Below are 24337 nucleotides of genomic sequence, written 5' to 3'. Positions count from 1 at the left end.
TGAAGAGCTCCAGGCGGCAATCAGGGTTCTTCCTCTGGGTAAAACTCCTAGGCCCGATGGCCTCCCAGCTTTCTTTTATCTGCTCTTTTTACCTTATCTACAAATCACCTAGTACAGCTATTTAACTCCTTCTCTCATGAAACAGGACTTCGGCCAAAATCTATTTCATACACAAGGCAGGTAAAGATCCGGTCTTGTGCTCCTCTTATCGTCCTATAGCCCTCCTCAACACGGACGCAAAGCTATTTACTAAAATACTGGCCCAGAAGCTGGAACCCTACCTTCCGGTCCTCATCGCCTCGGATCAAGTCGTCTTTATACGCCATAGACAGGATGCATACAACGTTCCCTGCATAGCTCACCTAGTGTAAAAGACGCACCGCCACAACATACCTGCAGGTCTCCTCTCGTTGGACACGTAGAAAGCCTTTGATAGGGTAAATGGGTCCTTCCTCTGCATTGTGCTGGTAAGGATTGGCTGTGGCCGGGCTTGCTCTCCAAGATAATGGCCTCGTATGTGACACCTGTGGCCAAGGTGCTGGTTAAAGGGCAGCTCACAAGGCCTGTTACCATCCTGTGTGGTACACGGCAGGGGTGCCCACTATCGCCCTTATTGTTTGCTCTGTCAGTCGAGCCTCTCGCCATTACGATTTGCAACATGGACACGGTGAGAGGTATCTCACATGGGAGCCAACACCACAAGATTAGTCTCTTGGCGAACGATCTACTCCTTACACTCCCTCAGCCCGAGATCTCGTTCCCAGAAGTTGTGAATTGCCTCCAGGCCTATGAGGTCGTATCAGGCTTTCGGATCAACATGACCAAGTCCTCAGTGCTCATCTTGAACATCCTGCTCAGGACCTCCCAGCACTGAAACGCCTAGCACCTTTTCAGTGGTCCCAGGCTGCCCTTAAATACTTGGGCCTCAATATCACCCCTAAACTCTCCTCCTGGTCTCAAGCTAACTGGCCTCACCTACGCCACTCCATCTTGGTCGATTTTCAGAGATGGAACCCCCTACACTTCTCTTGGATGGGGCTTGTGAATGTTGTGAAAATTAATGTACTTCCGCTGTTCCTCTAACATTTTCAGACTCTGCCTATGCCGATCCTACAGGACGACATCCGGCGTTTACAACGCGAAATCTGAACCTTTATCTGGAACAGGAAGCGTCCCCAGATAGCATCCCCGGATAGCAAATGAGCTGTATCCGTTGGATAGGGGAGGTCTGGTGTGCCCCAATATTTTTGAGTATTACTGGGCTGCCCACTTGTGTAATATCTCCGACAGGCCTTGAAAAATCTACTCGTCCACTTTCAATTGTCAACTACTAGTCCCATCTGGCAAGTAAACTTAGGCTGGAAAGGAACAGGTGTTCTGTTCATTCAGAAAGTGAATGTGCAATAAAAATGCCATTAAATCTTGTTTTTATCTTAACACATTTGCTGTCTGTTCAAGGAAAGAGGTCAAATGTCAGTTTGTCTTTTAACTAATTGCTGTTTGGAAAATTAGGTTTATTTGTCTCTCTCTTACTAGAGTTACAGGTTTTTGTCAAGTGAGCTGTCCGAAGATGTCAGTAATTCTTTCTAACACATAACATTTAAATAAATAGCCTGTAAATTAATAGTACACATATTTCAAAAGCTATCAGGAATTAAAAAAGCAAATTTTATTGTAATTAAGAAGTGTGATGCAAACAAAGAGTTAAATAGGAGCAAAGCAAACCAAAACACTTTACTTGGTGATGTGTAAGGCTTGAGAGACTTCGTGTTGTAGGAGTGCACACAGAAAGACTAAGCTTCTCCTCTCTAATGAAAGGAATAGTAATACTGCGCCTCTGCCCTAACCTATGAAGACCTTCTAAAAAAGAAACCAAGGACTACACAAAGAGTCCCATATGACCAAAAAAGAAGAAAAAAAATTCAAAGGTTGTAGGGAAAGTGTCACATTTGATTTGGCTTAATTTGACTTCATGAAGGGTTCCTAAAATACAGCCTTTCGATCTTGACAAAAGCCATCGACCCATGGGGTTCAAAATTGGCTGAAACATGTTGACCTGGTTCTTCCAGAGATAGATGTGAGAGACACCTAATATCTCTCTTTCCACATCCCATATTTTTTAACAATACCACTACCTTTGATCTTCATTATAAAATACGTCCTTTCTAAAGGTAGGAGGTATTTTTGAACTTTTTTTTCCTCACATGGGGGTTCCTATATGGTCTTACTTTCACGAGACAATCCCTCCTGGTGGAATGATGTGACGATCAGTGGCTAAGTACGTCAACGGGAGACATGTCTTTGGCGTAACAACACTGTTGAGGGTCTCACAACAATATTGGTGTTGCCCTTCCACCCCCTGTCTCAACACAACTCTTTCACTCCTTTTGAATTTACATTTAGATGTGTAAATGATACATAGTTGCAGAAACTCTATTTCCAAACATTATTGTTTGGACACTATATAGTTTTATCAGTAAAGCTGCATGTCAGTGGGGAAGTTTGTGGCCATTTCAATGTAAAATCTGCCCATTACAAATTACAGTGTGCTACCATTTTATGCTTTAGTTATGTATTTATTAAAAGTTATATTTTTTAAACATGATTTGAGAAACATTCCTGCCCGTACCCTGTTGAAAATGTTGTGAATGAACTAAGAGACAAGTCAGGGGTCATGTGTATCCTATATGCGGCTAGATTTGTAATATATATGGAAAGACAGTTTAGTGTATTAAACCAAACGAAAGATTTTTTTGTACAGCATACAAGCTGAACTAGCACATTTGATGGTGTTCTCATGTGTGATAATGAAGAAAATGGCGGCTCAATTAATTTAATTGTTTTCCCATGATCACATCATTTGAAACTAGTTTTATCGGTCAAGACCACTACAAATAGGTTGAGTTTATTATTTAAGTCACTAGCCCTGCAGATCTAGAAAATTTTTATGAATTTTCGAGGCCCGTGAGTGGTCTGAGAGAGTGAGCAGCACTGGTTTCACATGGACCGAGCGGTAGTGTGTTGACCACTGTGGGACTTGATGTGGTTGCCCAAACATGCCCGCTAGCGTAGGTTGCATATCGCCTCCCCTACTCGGAAGGTACTCAATAAATGGGAAAAAGTGGCTGTTTAAAAGGGTCTGAATCCCTTCCCCTCCCCAAACACACAGATTGCACACAACTCTGACTCCCCCACCAGCATGGTGGAATGGTTTCATTCCACCACTGGATCGACGGGGAATATCGGACACTCCGTGACGTATTCATGGGGGGATGGTATGAAGTCCTTCGATCAGTGCAAAGTGGACTATTAGCTCACAGAACCCTCACGGCTTTAGTATTGTCAACTGCAGCATTGGACCTTACACCCACCGGTATATCCAGCGGGCATTCAACCCTACGTCCTCTTCGATAAGCCAGTCCACACTTATACTGTCTTGAAAGGCCTCATATCCAACACCTACCAGGTGCTTCAACACACTACACCAGTGGTTCCCAGCAATTTGTATGATTTAAATTTCAAACATTAAAAGAGTAATTAGAAAAAATAAACACACATGTGCACACAAAAGAAATACTCAAATTACTAAGGATTTTAGTATTTTATATTGAAAGAGTTTGAAAAAAGAAAACATTTGAGTGGGAAGGTTGGTGCTGCATCTCCGTGATTAACTTTTAAATGGTTAGTTTTATTTCACAGTACAAGGCTCCTGCTTGTGCCAGGAAACCCAAAGTAGCCCTGGAAAATGTTTTCAGGCCAGTCCCCATACAGTGCACATCAAGTGCAGTGAGTGAGCCTGACCACTACAAAGTGGGCATTGGGAGGCTTTCCCCCCAGAAAATGTAGGATACAATGGTGCATTCTACAACACATTTATCATTATATATTAAATTGTATCAGCTTTTAAAGAATAGTAAATGAAGACCTTACTATGCACCAGGATACAACAATCTTTGTTGTGGTTCTTCAATGATTCCCTCATTATCACCTTCCAACAGTGCCGCTCATGTCTCCATAGCACATCTGTCACATGTATTTCATTTGTTTTATAGCGTCTCTCATACCATTGTAGGATGTCAGAGCACTTTACAACACACACATATAGAGACAATGAATAATACGTGTAAATCAGTGTACAGAAAAATGTTACATAAGGCTAAGGGGACTACAAGGTGTAGGATTCACATGTCTAATACTGCTAGGCATTTTTAAAGAGTGCTAGGTCTGGAGAAGCACAAACTCAGGATTCAGAACATAACACAGTGGTTAGCATTGACTAACAATAAAAATGTATTTCCACCCAAATAAACCCCTTTAGCAGCATCAGGATAATGAAAGACTGGGAAAAAACATGTTACTAACTTGTACCATGCAGTGTAAAAGCAGCTCCTTGATGACAGTTTATAGGTCAGATTATGTATGTCTCTTAAGAGCCGCAGAGTAACAAAACAATCTCTGTGACAAAAGCAGTAACCCACTGACCTATGCACATAAAATACTGTTTTTTAAAATGCATGGCATGCATTCTTTGCAGCAGGCATATTAACCCTCTGTGCTACATTAGATAAGTCAAACCTGCCACTGAACAATACGCATCTCTCTCCAGCAGTTACATTAATTACTGTTGTTAAAATTAACACTTTTATTGTTGCTCGAAAACTGATAATTCTACAAGGGACTTTGCAGTGCTTTTAAAACTGCTGCCTGAGGACCCCCTGGGAATGGGTCAAGGAACCCTGGGGGTCCACGGAGCCCAGTTTGGGAAACACTGCTCTACACCAATGCGTACCCATGCCTACCAGCAGCCACGGCACGTGTAGGGAGTGCCACTGGGCGGTGATGTGGGGCGGGGGAGGGGCAAGGTGGGGGGTTGTAAAATGCGGGGTACGGACGACTTCAGGTAAGTACCGGAAAAAAAACGAATTTCGTTGCACGCGCTGCAGCGCCAAATGTGATGCAGCACGCGCAACAAAATTCGTTGTATTAATTTTTTTCTGTTCTTACCTGAAATCGTGCATATCCCGCATTTTACAACCCCCCACCCTGCCCCTCCCCCGCCCCACGTCACCGCCCGGTGGCACACCCTAAACGGGCCGTGGCTGCCTACCAGTAAACAAGGCAGGCCACCACACAGGTAGACATATCACCCAAGCAATGGCAGACTCTGGGGCGAGATATACCCAAAACTTACCCCAGTCTCTCTCTGTCAGGGAAACAGTCTACAAATTGATGTTTCAATGGTACCACACACCAAACAGACTCTCTTTGCTAGCGTTGTGGGGAGGGAGACTGGCAGCTTATCAGCTACTTGCCAATCCAATCCAATCCAAAAATCTTTATTTCGGCCATTTAGGCCATAAAAGATGCATAAAAATACATACAAGAATATTAAAATCAACATTGAAATGCATACAAGAGCAAGTAACAACATTTCTTACCATTTAAAATCAAGTAAATAAAGTGCATAAAAGGAGGAGCAACACAATTCATATCAGTGAGAATAAAATAGGCAGTATGATGGAGGGCATTACCAACGGGAGCCAAAGGTTACAATAAGACAGTGGCAGAGATATTCATCCTATGTTGGTTTAACCTTAATCAACTTGGACCTAATGCGCCACATGGCGAAGAGATATTTTGAGACTGCGAAAACAATGTGGGGGGAGGAATCAGATTTCAGTATTCTGTAAGATGTTAAACAGTTCCTTATTGCCATGTTCCTACATAGGGGCACCAACCAATATTTCCTTGGAGACTTATAGGTGGGGCAAAAAAACAGAACATGGATTTCCTCAACATCACACGAATTACAGCCAGGGCATAGTTTGTCCCCTCCATTGGTCCATTTGCTAGTGAAGGATTTGATAGGTAGGGTGCCAAACCGCCACTGTATGAAAAGCTTCCTTGCCGTAATCGGGTAGATGAAGTCCATAAAAGTTTCAAACTTATAAGAATTTTTGGATTCAATAAAACAGTGAGTTAAGGTGCCGATACTGGGTGCAGTCATGTGGGATACAAGATTTTGTTCCTTGTATGCTTCCACAAGTCTTTTCCAGGGGACCTTGTTACAGCCTATTTCTGGAGCCACCCACAGCTCATTAAAACCAAGCCGGAACAATTCTTTTTTAACAAAGGCTAGCCAAGGGATCTTGTCATTGTGGTTTAAGTTCATAACATGCACAAGATCTTGCCTATAGTGACTAAGCTCCTTTGTTGACCAGAGTCTATGCCAGAATCTTATAAGTTTGGATTCAAGGTCCTCCCAGATCTAGACGTAAGGGAAACAAAGGAGTTGCAGTTGGGAGGGCCAGAAGACGTCTCATGAAGTTATTTTCAACACGTACCAGCTCAATTGCAGCTTGGTGTCCCCATAGTTCACTACCGTAAAGTGCAGCAGATTTTGCTTGTGTTTTGTACATCTCAACTGCAGGAGCTATAGGTTTGTATGTTGAGGTGTTTGTAACCTTTAAAATAGCCCCAGAGCCCCAGAGAGTTGAGAAAGCCTTATTCGCGAACTTGCGATCTGTGGTCCCCAGGAAAGGTTCTCTTGGAGGGTTACGCCCAGGTACTGAAATGTTTTGACCCTCTCTAGAACCGTGGAATTTAGGGATGGATTAGGTCTGGTTGTGGAGGAGGGGTTAAAGATCATGTACTTGGTCTTCCCTGCGTTGATCTCAAGGCCATACTGCCTGCAGAAAAGACCAAAACCATCAAGGATTCTCTGAATTCCCATGGGTGATTTGGAAAGCAGGAGGGTGTCATCAGCAAACATAATTGCCGGCACCCTCCTGCCTGCCAAGACCGGGGCGTCATTGTCCCTAACGTTAACTAAGTGTGAAATGACACTGTTCACGTATAGACAGAAAAGAGTAGGAGCAAGGACGCAACCCTGCCTGACCCCCCGGGAAACAGGAAACCTTTTTGACAATACTCCACCCCGCCCACATCGTACCTGGGCAAAATTGCCCTGATGGAGTCTTATTATGGCCTGGAGTAGATTGGTGGGCACTCCCATCTCCTTCAGGACCTCCCAGAGTTTTTTCCGTGGTACCAAATCGAATGCTGACTTCAGGTCTACGAACACCATGTACAATCTCCCGCCCTCGATGGTCACCGATTTCCAGAAGAGGAGGACGAGGCGGAAGATTTGATCCACGGTGGACGTATTTTTCCTGAAGCTACTTGCTCCTAGCGGCACAGCAGCTTAAAGCACTCATTTGGAAACAGACAGCCCCCTCACTAGCGCAATGGTTCGCCCGAGTTTGTCATATCATATTTTAACCATGGAACGGATATCACACAATTTGGCATAAATTGAGAAAAAGTTCCAAAGCTTGTGGAAGCCTTTAATTCAATACCTGCTTCCGCCCAGTGAAGCTCCGAATACTCCAGCTTTTTGATTAACACCAGATAGAGGGGGTGCTCTGTCTCATACTTCGTGTGTCACACCATCGCCTCTCCCCTTGACCTCCCTACTGTAAACCTTGACCTGTTCCTCTAAGGTCTGTTATGGTTTTCTTTCAAAGTTACAAGAGAATGCTTAATCTTTTCTTTTTCGTTTTTATTTGGGTACACAGCCATGCGATGCTGCTCACAAATTATTATGCATTTATCAGTCGTTATCTCATTGCGCTTGGATACTTACATTTAGCGCTGGGATACTTACGGGTGACTACGCGCTCTATAAAATTAAATAATAATAATAATAATAATAATTGCAGCCTCATGCATTTCATGCATATCTGATGTAACGTTACTTCAAAGCAAATGCTAGTGCGGACATTTTCCATGTTATTCTGAAATCTAGTCAGGAATGACTATTGCTTGTCTACACTACTGTTGGCAATGTGCTGTGTATGTTCTGATGATTGGGTATACAATAAGCTGAATCTGAGTAAAAAAAGCAGAGCACTTGTGTCTGCTTATCAGGTCAAATAAAAAAGACAACACAACGGCTCGAATCAGGAATCTGGCTTTCACTGCAATAACAAAACTGCAGCTAAACAACTCCCTTCCCCTATTTTAGTAAACTCACATTAGCAAGTTCCTTTACTTGAATTTTATTGCACAGACCTCACTGCAGTGATATAATCCTAACTTGTACAACTGAATGTAAAGCTGCCCACGTTTGGTGGTGGTGGGTTGTGATAACGTGCAAACTAAAACCAAAACCATAAATTCACAACTGTTGAAAAAATGACCGAGGCCTGAACATGATCATCATACCTCAGCACCCATTTTACAGGGAATGTGCTTTACTGTAACACTCGCCTGTTTTGTCTTTCATCCTCAATATATAATACATTGTAACCTTTTATTTCCCTTCTTTGAAGCTTACAAAAGAGCTTTCACATTAACTGCTACTAAGAGTCCGAGGTCTCCAAAAACATTAAATACACTTACATTCGTCGTTTTCAAGAGTTCCTGGGTGATCTGTGTTCCTAGTGCTTAAAAGAAAGAGAGGAGGAGAAATCAGATTAGTGTCTTTACTTCACACTCAAGTAATGAGTGGTGATGGTGCGAACACTGGCTTCTTACAGTACCTGAAACTTGCTGTAACTTCTTTCCCTACAAGAGATGACATAGATAAAAACGGTTGTAGTAATAGTGATAAACACAACATAACTATTTGCAGAATTATATAGTCCTGTTACCTTTAGATTTGTTCCTCATGAGAAGTATCAGACATACTATAAATCCACTGATCAGAGTTACTGATCCTAATGCAATCAAAATGAGCTTCCATAAGTCATTGCCCAGAGGACCTGAAAAGGATGAAAAATAATGACTTCACTAATAGAAATTCCATCATTGGATCAAAATATATTGTCACAATGCCTTTTTTATCAATGGAACTTACAACTTTTATACCGCTGGCAAGCCAATTTATTGGTGTTGTTAAATGTGTTGTCATTCATTCGGTTAATATTAGACCCACTGGTTTTGGTGTACAAAAGTAGATTGTAACATAAGCAATGGCAAAGCAAGTCGGCCAGCCTTTAATGAGGTATTGAATGCAAATCCAGTCATCCATAAATCGTCTCATACGCCGACGACAACCAGCTGATCCTCTCCCTCACCAAGGCCCCCCCACCGCCAAATCCAACCTCCACGCAGGAATGAAGTCCATCGCCAAATGGATGACGATCAGCCGCCTGAAACTGAACTCGGACAAGACGGAGGTCCTCATCATCGGATCCACCCCCTCCGCCTAGGACGACTCATGGTGGACGGCCACACTGGGAGCTTGCCCGAGTCCCACAAACCACGCACGCAACCTGGGAGTCAACCTGGACTCCGCATTGTCAATGACCCAGCAAGTGAACGCAGTCTCCTCCTCCTGTTTCAACACCCTCCGCATGCGCCGCAAGATCTACAGATGTATCCCCACCGGTACCAGAAGGACAGTCACCCAGGCCCTTGTCACCAGCAGACTGGACTACAGCAACACTTTCTACGCAGGAACCTCAGCCTAACTCCAGAAATGACTACAACGCATACAGAACGCATCTTCACGCCTAATCCTCGACATCCTTCGCCACATCACAGCCCACCTGAAAGACCTACACTGGCTTCCCGTCAACAAGAGGATCACCTTCAAGCTCCTCACCCACGCTCACAAAGCTCTTCACAACAGCGGCCCAGCGTACCTCAATGAACGACTCCCCTTCTACACCCCGAACCGCCAGCTTTGCTCCGCTGACCTCGCCCTCACCACCGCCCCCGGCATCCGTAGAGCGACTGCTGGTGGCAGATCATTCTCCCACCTCGCCGCAAAAACCTGGAACACCCTCCCCATCCGCCTACGACAGACCCAGGACCTGCTAACCTTCAGGAGACTCCTCAAGACCTGGCTGTTCGAGCAGTAGCAGCACCCCCGCACCCCAGCACCCTGAGACCCTCACGGGTGAGTTGTGCGCTCTACAAATGTAATTATTGATTGATTGATGGTAATGGTGGTGTTTAGAATACAAATATGAGATAAAAGGTTGTATGTTGCAGAAAAGTGTGATGACTGATGATTCCCTGTAAAGGAGCCCCCCATGCTTTGCAATGGATGTATCCCATTGGAGGAGAAATGATAAACCAAACAGCCAGTAGTATCCTCACATACGTCCACTGTTTTAAGAATTAGTAACAACACCCCTGTGACAAATACTTAAAGCTACCTGTAACCAGACCTAAAAATATAGCATCACATTTTGTAAAAGTGAAGAAATTAAGCACGCTCTGTATGAGGTAATAATTCTTTAGTTATTGGGCAGACTATAATGCAGAATCAAAAGGTTCTTTGCTGGTTCGCTCACGCACAGTGGAAATGTTCACAGGTCCATCCAGCTGAGGTCTACATATTCACGAGCATAAATTAAAGATGGGATAATGACAACTAGGGATGGCTCAAGAAGTACTGTAGTTGTATTCCATAAAGGTGGGCAGATGTGGTCGAATGTCGTTGAATGGTAGTAGTTTGGTAAGTCGCAGCACCTTCGCCACATTACTATACAATTAGAGTGGTGTACCCATCCTTTTGTGCTTACCCTGGTAAGATGCCTCGAGTCCAATAGCCGGACATATGTATGACCCACTTTATCTCTTAGCCAAGAGAGTTTTGCTCTGGGAACATTCGGGAGTTTCCGAGTCATTGGTTTAGGCACATCGGTGAGCAGAAATCGAATGTTTCTCTCTCTATTCAGAGCCATTATCAATTTTCACCTGAGCAAATTACCTTCGAGCATTCTGCTTCTTTTCTGTGTTGACTAGAGAGTGAGACTTGGCTTTGCTGTCTGGTTGCATCATTGTAGTGTCATTGTAGCACAGTAGCATCGTTAGTGAAGGTAACAGAGATCTGCTACAAGACCGGGCCAGCATGGGAGGTAATGGTTGTTCTCTCAATAAACCTTCCAATAGCTCTTGATGTGTCCTAGGACTAATGAGGGGAACGTAGGTGGTTTCATGCAGAGGTGATTTATTGGTGATCCTTGCCTGTGATGCAATGTTCTTTCAGGTTTTGTAAGTGGGATCAGTAAGCTTATATTATACATTTTTTCCTTTAGCTTCTTCTTCTCCTCCACCAATCTGGCAAATTGTGACTTTTATAACCCTCCTATTAGCAGTGGGACGCAGCTTGCTTTCAGGTGCAACTTGGACAATAAATGGGTGTATGACATTTTGGCCCTTTGAATGGTTGATTCTATGACTGTACATCTGGCCGTGGTTGCACCTGAGGTGCCCGTTCGACTCCCTTTTTGCCTTCCTCTTTCCCTACCACACCACCCTTTCTCAGACAGGCTAGTCTGATGTTGCTATATGATTTATCAGAGGTTGGTGCTTTTGAGAAGTTTAACCAGATCATTTGGGCCCAGCTCTTCCATGAACACTTCCTAATCAGCTGAGACTAGCTATGATGCAGCGGTATCTCTATGGCAGTGACTGAGTGACCTGTGAAACATGGGTATCTGGATAACCTTAATGCTAAAAAACAAATAGGTCGAAGAGAAACTTGCTGCTCCTGTTCCTTTAATCCTCCATTCTCCTTTATCAACTGCTAAAGCTCTTTGATTTTTCCTGTAAACAGTATGCAGATAGTGGTGGTATTGGTAGGTCCAGTGGGGCATCTTTACAAAAAATTGCTTCCATTGTAATCTCATTTCTCTTAGAAGACTCTCTGTGTGAATAGAAACAGGGTTTATTCGTGAGATCCTGCCCCCTTCCCAGACCCAATGTTGTTGAGCAGTGGCCAATGGATAGACTGTGGATCAAAGTGTAGGAAGCCGGGCAGTGTTTGTTTCTCCTTTTTATCGTTATGCGAATATTCCCTTGCCCATGCCTAGTAAACCGTTCAGGAGACTGATTGAGGCATTTGATGAGACCAGAATACTGGCATTACCTATGAATTCTGATCAGGAGTTTACACCCCCACCGTGTCTCCTGAGATAAAGGTTAAGGATGCTCACTTCTGTGGGGTCCTCCAGCTATAAAAATGAACACAGAGTGGCACTGTGCAGCTTAAGTAGCAAAGAGATGTTTTCACAATTGTTAACATGGTTTTTGATGTACCCAAATAAACTCTAGGTATGGCTTCCACTCATTCCTTCTCCGAGCAGTTGAACATGTAATTTTGTTCAGGACTGGATGCTGCTCTGCAGGTCTTCCATTGTCCAAGGTGAGGGTGACTATTTCTGGAAGTCACAATGTCACCACACACTAGCATATGTGATAGCCAAGTGCCCTAGAGAAGCTCCCACATTCTCTGGAGGAAAAAGTCAAATTTGTAAAAAGCCTCCTTTTAATGAAGCAATTGTGTTGGCATTGCTAAAAAGGCAGAAACTGACCAGGATACAAAAAACTTTGTTCTATATAATCTATCACTATCTGTGCAAAAATTATTTAAAAACATGGGTTCAGAGTTTTTTGTTAAACTTTTTAGACTGCTTCCAAGCGAGTTGCAGCCCAGTGCACAATATAGAGTCTGTGTTTTGTTAAATGTTGAATGTTTTATGATTAGACCTAGATAAGGGCCATGATAATACATAAAGCCGTCTTGACCTTTCTGCTGCTTTTGATGCAGTTGATTATACTGTCTTACTCATCCAGATGGCAGCACCAGGTATGTAAGGGTGTGCATTTAGTTGCATTTAATTGGAGTCAAACTTGGTTATCTAGGCACTATCAAGCAATAAAATCACCACCGTTTACTGCCAGTAAGACCTCAGTCTCATGAGGCATGCCTCGGATCTTTGCCTATTCCCCTCATCTGTTCAATATTTGTCTCTCTTTAGGCTTTATCAAATTTGGGTTTGGAAATCTTTTTGTACACAGATGACTCTCAAATTGTACTGCCTCTCAATAATAATAATCAGTGTCCTTTGTCTGGAATTGGATTAGAGGTAAGTGGTTAAAGCTAACCACAGACAAAACTGAGGTCCTAGTTATTACTGGAAAAAAAACATCTGGCACAAAACCGACTAACCCCGTGACATGGTTCCTAGCCTCAATCCCTCCCTCGTGGAGAAGAGACTTGTAGTCAAAATTGATTACTCCTCATTTTTGTTCAGTTAGGTTTGTACAGTAGTCTACTCATGCTTTTTTCTATCTCAGAATCTTGAGAAAAGTACTTCCCTATCTGATGGAGCATGGACAAAGGTTGATGTTGTTAATGCGCTCTATCTTGCTCTTCACATTGCTCTTTTGAAAATACTTCCAGTGGTGCATCGGCAAGGCTCTAGATGTGCAACATATGTGCAACAGTACATCCTGTTCTCTAAAGGCTGCATTGGCTTCACCTTCAAATCCATTCACGATACTGCCCCAAGACTAGGCATATTCCTGGTTGCCCCCTTTGCTCCTCTTTGGACATCCTCGGTTGCCCCCAAATTTCAAAAAGCTACAAGTGGCGGGCGCAGTTTTCCTCCCTATGCACCAGGTCTTTGGAATCTCCTCCTTTGTAGTGTTCAAGCAGAATTGAACCGCCTATTCTTTAGACGCTCCATTAAAAAAACTTTCCAATAGGCATGTTTTACTTAAATTGTTGTGTCCAAATTCAGTTACTCACCGGTCAGTGCCAATAAACCACTTAGTGAACATGTACACCATAGTTTGGATTAATATAACAAAATAACAAGAACCAACTTGGATCCTTGTCTATGAGTGTCTGGGGAAGGAGCCTAGAATGATGACAACAGCAAAGGGAAAGGAGGTTAGTAGACGGGCACGACCTATAACGACAAGCATCAATCCAATGTAAACCAAAGGGATTGCCATGCACAGGCTGAAAAGGTTAAAGGGATGTTTTAGTTAGGTATCATAATATTGGTGGGGGAGCGAGTTAAAGTTACCTTAGGGAACGAGTTATAGTTACCAGAGCTAACTATAACTGGTGAATATCAGTGGTTTCAAAGGGACATATATTATTTCTGCTTTATCCTTTTTCTATATACACGGCTTCACTTACCCAGTTGGTTTGTTTTTATATCGATACTATGTCCATGCCCTCCATTTTTTCTGGAATTCCTATTATCCTAATAATATTTCTTCGTGACCTCCCTTCACTGTCTTCCGCTCGGGCTTCAAGGACTTTAATACAGGCCTCAACCGTGGAAATCGGTTTTGGAGCACCACTACCTCTTCGGGTAGATCAGTGAGGATTATTTCAGAGGCCGTTACTCGCTCCTTGAGATTGCAGTGGTCATTCTTTAGTAGGTTTAAGTTTGTTCCAATTGCGTCCATTTTCGTCTCTAGCGCTTTGCTGGATGCCGTAATTGCTTACATAATGTCTACTAGTGTGGGGGCCGTGGCACCTGTCTCTTTCCCCAACTCTACACATTCTTCCTCCTCGCCTGTCTGGTCTTCTGCACCCCGTGCTGAGGACACTATATCCCCTCCTCCTCAATGGCTTCCCCATCTGTTGTAGTGTACTGCTGCCTACAAATTGTTGTAAAGGTATCTCCGTGTGGGTCAATGGTGGTGCCGGGTCGTGTACGTTCGTGACTGTGGGGCTAGTCTCCAGGCTGTGCCTCTGCCAGCTGCACAGGTGTATTACAGGATAACCAAGACTTGCGGATAACAGAGGCCCAGGCTGCAACGTCTAATGTGCTAGGTGACTATGCCTGTGTTCCTACTGCTTATAAGAGCCCAAGCCAGTCTCCAGATGCTCAGCTCTCTGCCAATCTTCTCTTCTTTCTTTCCGCTCTTCCAGAAATCACAGGGCTATAATGGGCTAAAATGGGCTTGCCCCCTGCTTTATATGCTATTTACGGAGGACCTCTCAGACAATCCATGGCTCCCCAGGATTACAGATAATCCTGCAGGCGGATTCTCTTTATCAGGCCTATACTATTCCTTTATTGGAAGGGGGCCAGTATAGTTAGCGAACTGCAGAGAGGTGGGGCCTGGTCCTCTAGTGTCCACACGCCTTTGGATTTGCCCTCGCTGCACTCTCGCGGCCAGTAGCGCCTGGGTGTAGGCCCAGTCCGCATCCATCTTGTTGTCGCCCCCCAGTACTACTCAGCCTAATAAGGTCCGCTGGTGCGGTAATCCCGTCCCAGGGACTCACCCAAACACAGCCGTTTTCTTTAATTATCAGGACGTGCGAGAGGGGGGAATAACTCTCTCGCCGTCTATCTACATTGCGGCCCGGCTGCCCCTCGTTGTAAAACTCCCGCAAGGCCTTCAAAGGTGGTTCACAGCCTCCCCATCTCCAGTCTCCCCTTACTAAGCAGCAGGGGGGGGGTTAGGGGAGGGAATCAAGAACAGCCACAGTCCGATGCTTTTCCCCCACAGCGCGCACCCAGGGATCTTCAATCTCACCTAGGTGCTGCCTCCAACACAGGCCTCTCCGCCGTGCGACTACAAATGCAGCCCCTATCGCTGTCCTGCCGTGACGTGTGTAGCGAGTCTGCCTCGCCTTCTGTCAACACCTCTCGGGGTCCGATGTCTGTGTTTCTGGTCCACTCCACTGATTTTCGTGACCAGGGGTGTCGGCCCTCGCCTGCCCAGCCCCCACTTGTATCGCCACGGACATGATGCTCCATCGCTTATCGTCCACCATCTTGTCATGCCCAGGCCCTCTCAGCATCAGATTGCATTTGGGCAGTTTTCAATTACAATGCAGCCTTCCGATGTGTAGGAGAGTGATCGGCACACTCCCGGGACAGTCCGCCGTCCAGTAGGCCCAAGATATATGTGCTTAGGGCTCAGTATAATAATTTTCCAGCGGGGTGTCGGCTGGAGATCCTCAGCCTGCCTCTGCTCACATTGGCTCCAGGCCACGCCCCATCAGGGGGCAGCAGTTATGGGGGTAACAGTCGATTTTTTTTCCACACCAGGTTTGTCAATCAATCTGTACTATGACCATTTTGCACAGAGTAGGTTCATTTACCTTTTATGGCCAAGGACCATGCGCGGCGGGAGGTTGAATTTGCTACTTTGTTGTAGAAACCCTTGAAATGAATTGAAAAAAACCAAATTTTAAAGTGATTTTATAGTTGGATATGATAATAATATCGGCAAGGCACGAGTATAGTTACCAGAGCTAACTATAACTGGTGAAATTCAGTAGGTGTGTACTTTTCAAATTCTATTTTGTCACTGAAATGCTCACCTAACTATAATGCTCCTTGAATATATATTTATATTTATTTTGCTGCTGATCCCCAGTATGTAGCTTTAGTTAGGTTTGCTTTTCTATAGAAAGAGAGTTTTATGGTTAGCTAATAACTTTCGCCCCACTTCATGAAACTTTCCAAAAGAAAAGTTCATCCACCTGAGCTCCATCCTGAAAAGGTTTGGGGTGATCTGTCCAGCTGTGCTTGAGGAATAAGAGGGGTTCCCAAAACTAGGGGTGGGCGGTGAACTACGCTCCGCTGGCTGAGTTCACAAAGATTTGGCCACTCTATGCTCCGCTTGAAGTTTGGCCCAAATTCCGCTTCATAGCGGAGTTTAAGGCCCACCTCTTTTACAAGGCACTTAACATATTTGAGGGTGAGTAAGCAAGTATATAAAAACCCAAAACTTAAAACTGGTACTTGGAGTGATCCATAATTGTATGATTACACTATGAAGTGTGGCTGTTTCTAATTTCACTAACTGGGTATAAATTTCAGTCCGATAATGTTAACTCTCGCATTGATTATGCAAATTCCCTGTACACTGGTATTCCAGCCTACCAGTTACATAGGTTGCAATTGGTTCAGAATCAGGCAACTAGGCTTATTTTCGGTCAACTCAAACACCGATGTACGAGCCCGTTATTGAAAGCCTTCATAGGCTTCCTCTACCTCAACCTCTCTGGATGCGGACCCGCCTTTATTGCTTCTCAAATACAGAGTTTCATTCCAGCCCGTGACCTACGTTCGTCAAATAAAAATCTGGTTTACCACAGTTTCAAACGAAAGAAACATGGAGGTCTCAGATATACGACTCTGGCCCCCCAGTTCTGGAACACCCTCCCTTCCAATCTGCGCACTGCTGGCTCTTACATTGAGTTTAGAAAGTTACTCAAGACCTGGCTATTTACTCAAGCGTATAACTAAAGTCGTTCACTTTGACGTAACTGCCATCCTCCTTCAGCGCCAAGAAACCGCCTGGTGAACGTGCGCTCTACAAATTACCTTTAACATAACATAACATGTATGGCTGGGTCTGCTCAGATAATCAGTTCACCTGTAAAGGTCCCTGGTACGATGATAAAATGAGAGGGCAGTCCCTCCCCACACACTACCACACACGCCCATCATCTAAGAGAGGTCTGAACGGAGAGGCCAGTCCCTCTCCACACATACCTCTCCACACGTTCTTCTCCAAACCCTACTATGCACACCCATCATTACAGAGAGAGGTCTCACCAGAGAGGTCGGTCCCTCAACGCACACCCATTATCTGAGAGAGAGGTCTGAAGGGAGAGGGCAGTCCCTTCCCACACCCTACTATGCACAACCATCATCTGAGAGAAAGGTCAGAAAGGAGTGACCAGTCCCGCCGCACACCCTACTATGTTATGTTATGCTAAATTTTTATTTATTCAGCGCACGTACGCCCATGGGCTTCATGGCGCTATCGAAGTTTGTGAGAACACAGCATAACACTTAAAAATACATTTGTGCAAGGGTACATTTCACACCTATTTAAGAGTAGGCCTGTTTAAAAAGCCATGTTTAAAAGTTTGTCTGAAAGTAAGAAGAGTGTCACACAATCTCATCCTCCCTGGCAGGTTCAATTTGAAGACTAAAGGTGGAAAAACCCTAAGCTTCCTGGCCGCAAAAGCCTGGAACCTCATGCCGAAAAATCTGAGACTTCAAACTCAAGAAAAGCCCTTTAGAAAAATGCTAAAAACTTGGATTTTTAACCTTCCTGATGACTACACCAAGGCAGCCATCTAACTCCCACTGCTTCTGTGATGTGTCTCCAACCCTCCAACAGGAAATCAGCGCCAAGATGCTCCTTCCGGAGCGAACGCTGCGCTTTATAAATACCCCCACAAATTCCACTGTCTTAGAGATAATGGAAGGGCATTCCATATGGAAGCGGCAAGATAATGAAAACCGCTACCACCCTGACGTTTTTTCTTAAATAGGGGTAAGCTTAATAGTTCTTGATGGGCTGAACGGAGATTACGTGAGAGGGTATATTTACATACCAGATTCTTTATGAATTTAGGACCCTTGCCCTGCAAAGTTTTAAAAATAATGCAGCCGGCTTTAAAAGCAACTCTCTGGGCTACCGGCAACCAGTGCAGATTTTCCAATTCTAGCCTAATGGATTGCCATTTAGGTTGTTTACTTATCAGCCGGGCTGCCTGGTTCTGGACATACTGTAATCTCTTAAGCTGACCTACTGGAAGGCCTAAATACAAACTATTAGAAAAATCAAGCCGAGATAGCACCAAAGCGATAATTACCTGAATCAGAGCTGAGTGAGTTAGAAAATGGGCAATTTTCTTTATTTTTCTCAGTTGGAAAAAACTAGATGAGACTACCATCCCTATATGGTTTTTAAGCGATAAATCCTCACTAACAGTCACCCCCAAACTCTTCACAGTGTGGGATTTAGTGGGAGGAGTTCCCATATCAGATGGCCAAAAGTGGGGTCCCCAGCTAATTTCACTTTTTCCGGGCAAGATACGTTCTGTCTTGCCCGGGTTGAGCTTAAGATGGTTCAGATTCATCCATCTCTGGATATGGGACATAGTTTTTTGAAATTCAGTCACTGCATCAGGGGAGTCCAGAGAAAAAACGAGTTGCAAGTCATCCGCATAATTAAAAATTGTAACTTTGTGGCTTCTCAAAGAGTACAATAAAGGGCGTAAATACAGATTAAAAAGTAGCGGGGACAAAGAGGATCCTTGCGGAACTCCACAGGTAGAGACAATTTTTGGGGCTGTAAACGTCCCCAATCTAACGGACTGAGAACGTTCAGAAATAAAGGATTTTAGCCAACTCAAGGCAGGGCCCCTGAGGCCAGCCTGCTCGACACGGTTGACAAGAATAGAAAAGTCAACCGTGTCGAACGCGGCCGACAGATCCAGGAGCACCAATGCTTGGTGAACGTCTCTGTCTGCGTTAGATCTCAGGGTGTTCTTGACCGCCAGTATCACTGTCTCGGTCGAGTGGCATTGGCGAAAACCTGCCTGATTCGGTTCCAGATATTCAGTAAATTCAATACAATTTGAAAGACAATTAGAGACATGGGCTTCCAGAGTTTTTGATAAATAGGGTAAGAGGGAAATCGGCCTATAATTCGTAAGATCATATGGGTCAATACCTGATTTTTTTGTTAAAGGGATCAACAGAGCATGCTTAAACCCGCTAGGTACCTTGCCTTGTACAAGTGAGTCATTCAATAAAGCGAGAATACTTTGAGGGATAGCAAGTCCTATTTCTTTAAAAATATAGGGCGGGCAAATATCATCAGGCGATCCAGATTTGACACAGATGAGAAGATCAGAAAAGGTTTTGGACTCAATGGGAGAAAAAGTGTCTAGTGTAGAGGGGTTGTAAAATATATCATCTATTGGAGTTGGAATGGGAAAGCTAGTTATATTCTGTTTGATAGTGACAATTTTTTCCCTGAAAAAATCGTTCAATGAATCACATAATTTTTGAGTGGGAATTATTGGAGGAGCTGTCCTGTCATCATTGCAGAGATTGTTCACTGTATCAAATATCTCTTTTGATTTATTCAAAGAGTTCATACTATGCACACCCATTATTGCAGAAAGAGGCCTCAGCACAGAGGCCAGTCCCTCCACACATCCTACTATGTACATCTGTCATCTGAGAAAGAGATATGAAAGGAGAGGCCTGTCCCTCCCTGCACCCTACTGTGCACACCTGTTATCAGAGAGAGGGGTCTGCAAGGAGAAGCCAGTCCCTTCACACACCATACTATGCACATCGATCATCTGAGAGAGAGGTTTCAAAGGAGAGGTTAGTCCTTACATACACCTTACTATGCACACATGTTATCATAGAGAGATGTCTCAAAAGAGAGGCCAGTCAATCCACACACCCAACTTTGCATACCCATCATCTGTGAGAGAGTTCTAAAAGGATAGCCCAGTCTCTCATTACACCCTACTAAGCATACTTATCATTACAGAGAAAGGCCTCAGCACAGAGGCCAGTCCCTCCACACATCCTACTATGTACATCTGTCATCTGAGAAAGAGATATGAAAGGAGAGGCCTGTCCCTCCCTGCACCCTACTGTGCACACCTGTTATCAGAGAGAGGGGTCTGCAAGGAGAAGCCAGTCCCTTCACACACCATACTATGCACATCGATCATCTGAGAGAGAGGTTTCAAAGGAGAGGTTAGTCCTTACATACACCTTACTATGCACACATGTTATCATAGAGAGATGTCTCAAAAGAGAGGCCAGTCAATCCACACACCCAACTTTGCATACCCATCATCTGTGAGAGAGTTCTAAAAGGATAGCCCAGTCTCTCATCACACCCTACTAAGCATACTTATCATTACAGAGAAAGGTCACAGCAAAGAGGCCAGTCCCTCCCACAGACTGTACTATGCACACTGTCATCTGAGAGAGTGGTCTGGAAGTAGAGCTCAGTCACTCCCCACACCTTACAACACACACTTATCATGACAGAGGGAGGTCTCAGCAGAGAGGCCAGTCCCTCTACACACTCTACTATGCACACCCGTCATTGCAAGAGTAATGAGAACTCAAAAATAGATTGCTTGTGACATGTCTAGATATTAGAGTTACAATAACTGGGTAAATAAACAATTTCTATTGAATGTTTACAAATATTTTTGCAAACTGTGAACCATATCATGCTTTAACAATAAACAAAATCATTATTTTGCTAACATAATGTCCGAACACAACATATAAAGTCATTCTACTATACATACACTTGCGAAAATAATTACTTTCCTTTAAAAAAACTATAAATTCACTGAAAAAAAGATTAAAATAATGTTACAGTCAGGTGAATTTTTCAGCATGAACATTATTGTTTTGAAGAAAAAAACATAGGCATTTACCAGTTCTAACTATAACCTCGCCATGCCCTGCTTATGACCTGAGATACGACATCACTTATGACTTCAAGATCTAGGTTCCTGTCAAATTTTGGGTAGTTCCGTTCAGCAGTTTTTGCTGTTACCCAAATTAAAGAAGTCCTTTGAAAATGCATCTTTTCTCAGCCACAGCTTGACAGATCTCCGCAAATCCTTCCATACAGAAACTATTCAAAACGTAGTACCTTTTTGGAAAGTTTCGTGGAGATTCATCAAACAGTACCACCATTATTAACAAAACAGCCTATGGACCAGCTGACTTAACTATAGCTACCTAGTCGCGACTCTCTTTCACACATACGCGATTGGAAAAGACAGAAGATGAAATCAAGGGCAAAAAACAACTGAAATTTTACAGTGACCAAGTTGACTGTGAAAAAGGCCACATTGATAATCTAAAAAATAATGAACAGGAAAGATTACAATCTGAGCAAACCTCAACTTCAAAAAATTCTTTAGTCAATTGAATAACACAGTCTATGACTATGAACAGAGCCCAGGCTAAGCAAGTGATAGTGATGCATCGGTCCAGTCAGAAATGGCAGGAGTAAAACTAAAAATGTAACAGAATTTAACCTCATGGCACAAGGAAGATTAACACAAGGAGGCAAAGGTGCACAAGAAACACCTAATTTCCTTTCAGATAAAGGCGAACCGGTGCTGCCCTAGAGACGTCGGAAATTGATTCTTGACTCTTACCTTATTGCTTCTGGTATTGAGAAATTCTCTGCAGCTCGGAAACAAGCTATATTGCTACACAATTTGGGCATCGAAGGTAGAAATGTATATGAAAGGCTTGATAAAATTGAGATGAGAGATGGGGAAGGTGAGCCTAATAACATGCTTGACATGTCATTTCTGATGTTAAAGAAGCAGTTTGGTTCAAGGGTGAATGTTGTTTTGGAGAGACACAAATTCTTTACAAGGGTCCAAGGAAGATGGAGAAGATCAGTAGCTATATAGCAGCTTTGAAAACATTGGCTCGTACATGCATGTTTGATCATTTATCTGACTCCAATAGCGATGGTGGAGGCTATGGAGAACACTAGCATGTGGGTAACGTGAAATAAGGGACAAAAATAAGGAGGATAACACTCAGGTTATTGAGTCACCTGTAAATGAAGTGAAAGGAAATGAGGGTTCTGAAGTAAAGGAGAATATTACGTTTAAGGAGACTTGCGTAAAGAAGAAACCATTTCAAGAGGACTCTAGAATGCGGAAATTAAATTTTTTCGGTGTGGATGTAATGGACATTTGTATTGCAGTGGATCCTGTTACTCTAGGTTTGCTACTTGCAACAAATCTGGGGAAAAATTGGCATTACACAAGAGTGTGCAGAGGTGTGAGTTCAAAATTGAATGTGAACTCAGTGACTCATGAGGAGAAAAACTATACTCTAAGTGTGAGGAGTGATGGTATAGTTGATGCTGACTCCTTTAAGATGCCTGAGTGTGTAATAGCGGTGAATGCAAAGGATGTGTCTATGCTAGCGGAGTCAGGATCCACTTATTCTATGATTGGGGACAAGAATTGGGGTATGTTGTTTGGTGAGGACGAATTAAGCCTACTAGAACCTGACATAAATCTGGTTGGACATGGTGGCAAGAAGATAGATGTGTTGGGCTATCATGTGATTAAGATTCAGTTTGAGGAGCGGAGACTGTGGGAAAGGTGTATGTAGCCAAAAGGGGGGACAAATAATTGGGGTGGGGACACCAAAGTGACAAGGGTATAACTCTTAACCCAAATGCCAAGAATAAAGTGATGGTGAGTGGATTGTAAAGTGCTCTGGATGGAATTTTTTCAAAATTTCATGATGTATTTTGTAATAAGTTAGGTTTGCTGAGGAATTTTGAGCACAAAATTGTTCTTAACGGTAATGCTACGCCTTTCGTTTCTAAGGTGCGAAGAGTTCCTCACATTATGCTATTACCATTGGAACAGAAACTCAAGAAATTGAAAAACAATGTTGTCATTGAGGAGATAGAGTGGTCTGAGTGGTTGGCTCTGGTAGTTTTGGCACCACCCAAGGATGGTGGAAGAGATCCCCATGTGTGTGGACTTAAGAGGGTTGAACAGATATATTTGGGTTGTCAGGCAACCCTTGCCCAATATTTTAGAGACTCTGGCCTTAATCAAGGGTGCCAAGATTTTTAGTGTGATGGATTTATCCTCAGCTTATCATCAATTATGCTACATGCCCACTCCAGACATCTTACCTCTTTTGTAACTCCTTTGAGGGCTTCCTGCTTCATTTGCATGCCTTTTGGGCCTGCTTCAGCTGCGGCATGTTTTCAGAGAGTTATGAAGAGGGTTCTTGAGGGGCTCGATAAAGTTCTGTTTTTTCAGGATGACATATTGGTCTATGGAGATGATGATCAGGATCATGACATCATTTTACGTAGAGTGTTGGGGTGTCTGCAGCAAGCAGGTTTAGAGCTTAAAAAGGAGAAATGTAAATTCAGGGTGCCAACTGTAACGTATTTAGGTCATACCATCTCGGCAGAAGGAATAAGCCCCAAATTGAATTTCGCAAATAGCATTGTGAAGACTCCAGAGCCTGAGAATAAAGATCAGGTACCTTCCTTTCTTGGTTTAGCAGAATTTTGCTCCAAGTTCATCCAGAATTTTGCTAGCATTGTTCAACCTCTGAGGGTAGCCAGTTTTCAGTGGACGGGTGATTGTGATCAGGCCTTCAATGTAATCAAGTGTTGTATTGCAAAATTGCCTACTTTGGGTCATTTTGATGCCAGGATCAAAATGATGTTATCAAGCAGTGGAGATTATTAGAACATCAGTTCAAATATAAACATCGTTTTGATGTCAAGAAGTGTGTGCATTCTGGAGCGTGGAAAAGGGTGATAGGGTGTTTGTTAGAAAGGCAGGTCTAAATTAATTGGTTCCTTTCTAATTTGTGAAGTAAGGAGGAATGTGTTGTTCTTCATTCTGGGGATATAGGGAGTTTCTCAAGACTTGTAAGAGTTGTGAATTCTCCTAATAAGTGTGAGGAGGGTGGTAAGTGTTCTTTGGGTTCAGCAGTGGTTGACCGGCATAGCGCTGATACCCACAAGAGATATTTATTCAAGCCAAAATGGCATGATAACTATGTGATGTATTAGGATGTTTTTTTTTATTTACTCTCCTGTTTTCTTACAAGCAACTAGTGGCATCTCCATTGTAAGAGATTGCCATTTTGTTTTCGACGTCTCAACCTCCCTTTGTTTTCTTTTCTTCCTTTCCACTATTGTTTTTTCCATTTATCAACAATTTTGTTTTTATATAAAGGGAAAGATC

General features: G+C 43.4%; 1 protein-coding gene across 1 annotated transcript in view; it reads right to left on the bottom strand.

Moving 5' to 3' along the window:
- LOC147729104 (uncharacterized) overlaps positions 1 to 24337 on the bottom strand; it is a 366822-nt gene that overhangs the window by 30110 nt on the left and 312375 nt on the right. The window contains exons 5-7 of the mRNA XM_086959794.1: positions 8655 to 8765; positions 8544 to 8568; positions 8404 to 8447 (exon numbers count right to left, since the gene is read on the bottom strand). Of these exons, the coding sequence (XP_086815920.1) occupies positions 8404 to 8447; positions 8544 to 8568; positions 8655 to 8765 (180 nt within the window). The remainder of the gene's footprint in view (positions 1 to 8403; positions 8448 to 8543; positions 8569 to 8654; positions 8766 to 24337) is intronic.

The sequence above is a fragment of the Lissotriton vulgaris genome, chromosome 2_2 (genome assembly GCF_964263255.1).
Source record: "Lissotriton vulgaris chromosome 2_2, aLisVul1.2, whole genome shotgun sequence".
Classification (NCBI taxonomy): Eukaryota; Metazoa; Chordata; class Amphibia; order Caudata; family Salamandridae; genus Lissotriton; species Lissotriton vulgaris.
This window is presented reverse-complemented; position numbering and strand designations above follow the sequence as displayed.